This window comes from Impatiens glandulifera, chromosome 7 (genome assembly GCF_907164915.1).
Source record: "Impatiens glandulifera chromosome 7, dImpGla2.1, whole genome shotgun sequence".
Taxonomy (NCBI): domain Eukaryota; kingdom Viridiplantae; phylum Streptophyta; class Magnoliopsida; order Ericales; family Balsaminaceae; genus Impatiens; species Impatiens glandulifera.
The window spans coordinates 18,437,992-18,441,623 of record NC_061868.1 but is presented as its reverse complement, the minus strand read 5'-3'; the positions used below and the strand labels follow the sequence as shown (position 1 = coordinate 18,441,623).

At 29.6% G+C, this 3,632-nt stretch overlaps 1 protein-coding gene across 1 annotated transcript; it reads left to right on the top strand.

The window, feature by feature from the left end:
- Positions 1 to 366: 366 nt before the first annotated feature.
- Positions 367 to 2,479, top strand: LOC124910469 (equilibrative nucleotide transporter 3-like). The gene is made up of 9 exons (XM_047451110.1): positions 367 to 403; positions 474 to 578; positions 813 to 968; positions 1,059 to 1,202; positions 1,282 to 1,387; positions 1,484 to 1,662; positions 1,738 to 1,898; positions 1,970 to 2,228; positions 2,297 to 2,479. Exons 2-9 carry the CDS (start codon positions 489 to 491, stop codon positions 2,402 to 2,404), a joined length of 1,203 nt encoding a protein of 400 aa, XP_047307066.1. The 5' UTR covers positions 367 to 403; positions 474 to 488; the 3' UTR covers positions 2,405 to 2,479.
- Positions 2,480 to 3,632: the final 1,153 nt, after the last annotated feature.

The window sequence follows — 3,632 nt, the reverse complement described above, 5'->3', positions numbered from 1 at the left end:
ACCAACATCCTTTCGCTTTAAGGTCTTTTCTCTTTACTGCAGTTCTCTTTATGTAGATGGAAGTTTTCTCTTTGATTTAAATTTCTCCTTTTGTTTTGCAGATTCAAGTGTTCCATTTCATAACTGTGAACAATGCTTTTTCTCTTTTTCTGATTGCGTCTCTTCCTTTTAGTGATCAGCCTACATTTTTGCTGCTTTCACTCTGATTATCAGGTCTGTTCTTCCTAGCGATTTACAGGTCAATTATCTTTATTTTTTCTTTAGTTATTTGAATGGATATAGATGATTTCATGAATGATTGTGCGCTTGCATGCAGTGATATAGTGGCTTCGCTTGTGGTTTTCTGAAAGAGGAAGCAAACATGTCTTTGAATTATGCAAATGAGGCTTTAGATAAATCCAAGGTCTATTGTTCATTCTTTCAGATATGGAAAGAGGATTAAGAATGATTTTGATTGCTTTATTGAATGACAGGGTAAATATGTGGCAATGATGGTATGTTGGCTTCTTGGAATTGGATGTCTATTCGCTTGGAATAGCATGCTTACTATTGAAGATTACTACGAAGTCTTGTTTCCGGTAATTCTTTAAAATGCTTCATGCGGGGGGTTTTCATGAATTTAACTAGTATGTCCTGTGATTTTGAGCTTTCCTTATAACTGTTTAAGTCCGCATCGATTAAAGGATTCGTCGTAATCTTGATTGAATATGCCGTAAATTGTAATCCATCCACACCATTCTGGACAGATGGTTTTGTCTACACTTTTTCAGAAAGTTTCACGTAAATTGTGTTGGGTTTTTGTTTTCGTGCAGCGATACCATCCTTCAAGAGTTCTTACACTTGTATATCAGCCCTTTGCAGTCTGTACTATTTCAGTGTTAACATATAATGAGGCAAACCTCAACACAAGACTAAGGATCTTATTTGGATATTCACTTGCCTTTTTATCTACCCTTTCGGTTTTAGTTGTAAGTACCAATATTATAGCTCATTACTTAATAAATATCTAGTTTAGTTAATAATACTTATGACAATTTATCTCGTTTTTGTTTTTCTAGTTGGATCTAGCAACGTCTGGGAAGGGAGGTATTGGTACGTTTATTGGAATATGTATCACAAGTTGTGCAATTGGTGTTGCAGATGCTCTTATTCAGGGAGGAATGATTGGAGATCTTTCTTTCATGCATCCGGATCTAAATCAAGTTTGTTTTTTTCGTTTGTTTTCTCACATGCTTTGTTTTGTAGTCACGTTTAGTTAAAGGTAGTTCTTGAATTGTACAGTCTTTCATTGCTGGTCTGGCTGCATCTGGTGCTATAACCTCTTGCTTAAGGTTATTTGCAAAGGCTGTATTTGACAATTCCAATGATGGACTTCGCAAAGGAGCTAGTAATTCACTTGAATCCCAATCCTTGTTTTTGCTTCAAGAACAAAATACAATAAATTGAGTTAGCAATTGATCGTGCTTGTCATTTTCTGTTGCAGTTTTGTTCTTCGCCGTCAGCACGTGTTTTCTGTTATTTTGTGCACTTATGTATAAATTTGTCTACCCAAACTTGCCAATTATACGGTATTACAGATCTAAAGCAGCCTCTGAAGGATCTAAAACCGTTACAGCTGATCTTGCCGCTGGTGGGATTAAAATATCTGATTTTGCGAAAGAAGTAAGTTTCATTTCCCTTCCTGCATAGTGATGATGATGATGTGAAGCTCATTTTGTTATGGTTAAATTCATTCAGGCAGAAGAACATCCCCAACTATGTCAACGATTGAGCAAAAGAGAATTGTTTCTGAAAAACATAGATTATGCAATAGATATATTCTTGATATATGTGCTTAGTTTGTCGATTTTCCCTGGATTCCTGTCTGAGGATACTGGTTCACACAGTTTAGGAGAATGGTTAGCAAATTTTATTTTAAAATGAGTTTTTGTTTCTTGATGTGAATTTATAATATATGTTAACTTTTTAGGTATGCCCTGGTTTTGATAGCTATATACAATTTATGTGATCTTATTGGAAGATTCTTGCCACTTATGAATTGGGTTAGACTGGAATCACGGAAAGGTCTTGTAATAGCGACCCTTTCCCGGTTCTTGCTCGTACCAGCATTCTACTTCACAGCCAAATATGGTGATCAGGGTTGGATGATGTTGCTCACCTCCTTTTTGGGGTTGAGTAATGGTTACCTAACTGTTTGTGTATTCACAATTTCTCCAAAAGGCTACAAGGTTAATTTACATAATGTTTTTGCAGCTTGAATAATACTCGGGTTTCTAATTTTTTAATATTTTTTCAGGGACCCGAGCAAAATGCTTTAGGTAATATGCTTGTGATGTTTCTTCTTGGAGGTATATTTGCAGGAGTAACACTTGACTGGTTGTGGCTCATTGGCAAAGGTTGGTGAGTGCAAGTTTAAGCTCACATACATTTGGTAATATTTGAAAACATTTATGTTTATGTATCTGGACTGAGTGAGAATCCGCCAATAAATTTTTTAGTATGTCATGCTAAATTCGGATGAGACAACAATGGTGTTCCTAATGTTAGTTAAAAGGTTATTGTGGTATTTAATTCTAGTATAAATGAATGTGGGAAATCAACTCTCTTTGTTTTTTATTTTGATAAATGAATTGTTCTCAATCTAAAATCATTTTTCCCATTTTCAAAACATCTATTTATTTTGTCGTGTTTTGATATAAACCCCTTACAAGCTTTTACTTGAGAATAATGTTTTCATATTTGCTTTAATATAGTTAGTTTTTTTCTAGGGTTTATTGATTATGCTTGTTGTTTTTAAAAGAATAAATGAAACACAACTTGAATGAAACCTATAATACTTCCTATTCGAATGATCATGTTTTTCTCTAATTTGACTGGTAGTTGACTAAGAATTAATTTTATTATGTTGGTACCGAAAACAATTAACCATAATTAAATATATAATATCATGTATATTTATTTATTTTCACATTTTGAATTTTTTTTAAAATATAAAATTATATATATATTATATAAAAACGTCATTTTAGATAATTTATTAGTAATTTTTATTGTACTTTATTTTAGAGTATATGATATAGACGTTGTTGACCGGCATAAATTTAGAAACAGAATGGGTCGGAATAATAGTAAAATAAAATTTTAGAAATATATAAATTAATGAATTTTATATTAAATATTATTTTATATTTAAATTTAATATATAATTAAATAAAAGATATTATATGAGTTTATAATTATATTTATTTTTTTATTTTAAATATTTTTATTTAGAAAAAAAAAGAATTGATGTATTAAATTTATAATTGCATTATTATTATTATTAAATTACATAGGTTTGTGTTTAAAAATATTTAAACATAATATAATATATATGATTAAATAAAAGTTATATCATTTTATATTATATTTTTTTCTTTATATAATAATTTGTTTTAAATGAGTTTTATATTAAATATTATTTTAGATGAGATTGTAATATTTAAATTTAATATATATATAATTAATTAAATAAAAAATATTAGATGAGTTTGTAATTTTAACTCTAATTTTAAATATTTATTTTGTTTATTTTTTTAAAATTTTTTTATTACTTTATTTAATATTAATATTTTAAATTTTAAATTTTATTT

Excerpts from the sequence above, each read along its gene's own strand:
- LOC124910469 (XM_047451110.1), top strand. The coding sequence starts at position 489 with ATGATGGTATGTTGGCTTCTTGGAATTGGATGTCTATTCGCTTGGAAT. Across the intron at positions 1,663-1,737 it reads TATCTGATTTTGCGAAAGAA|GCAGAAGAACATCCCCAACT; the intron begins GTAAGTTTCATT and ends AAATTCATTCAG. Across the intron at positions 1,899-1,969 it reads TCACACAGTTTAGGAGAATG|GTATGCCCTGGTTTTGATAG; the intron begins GTTAGCAAATTT and ends TTAACTTTTTAG.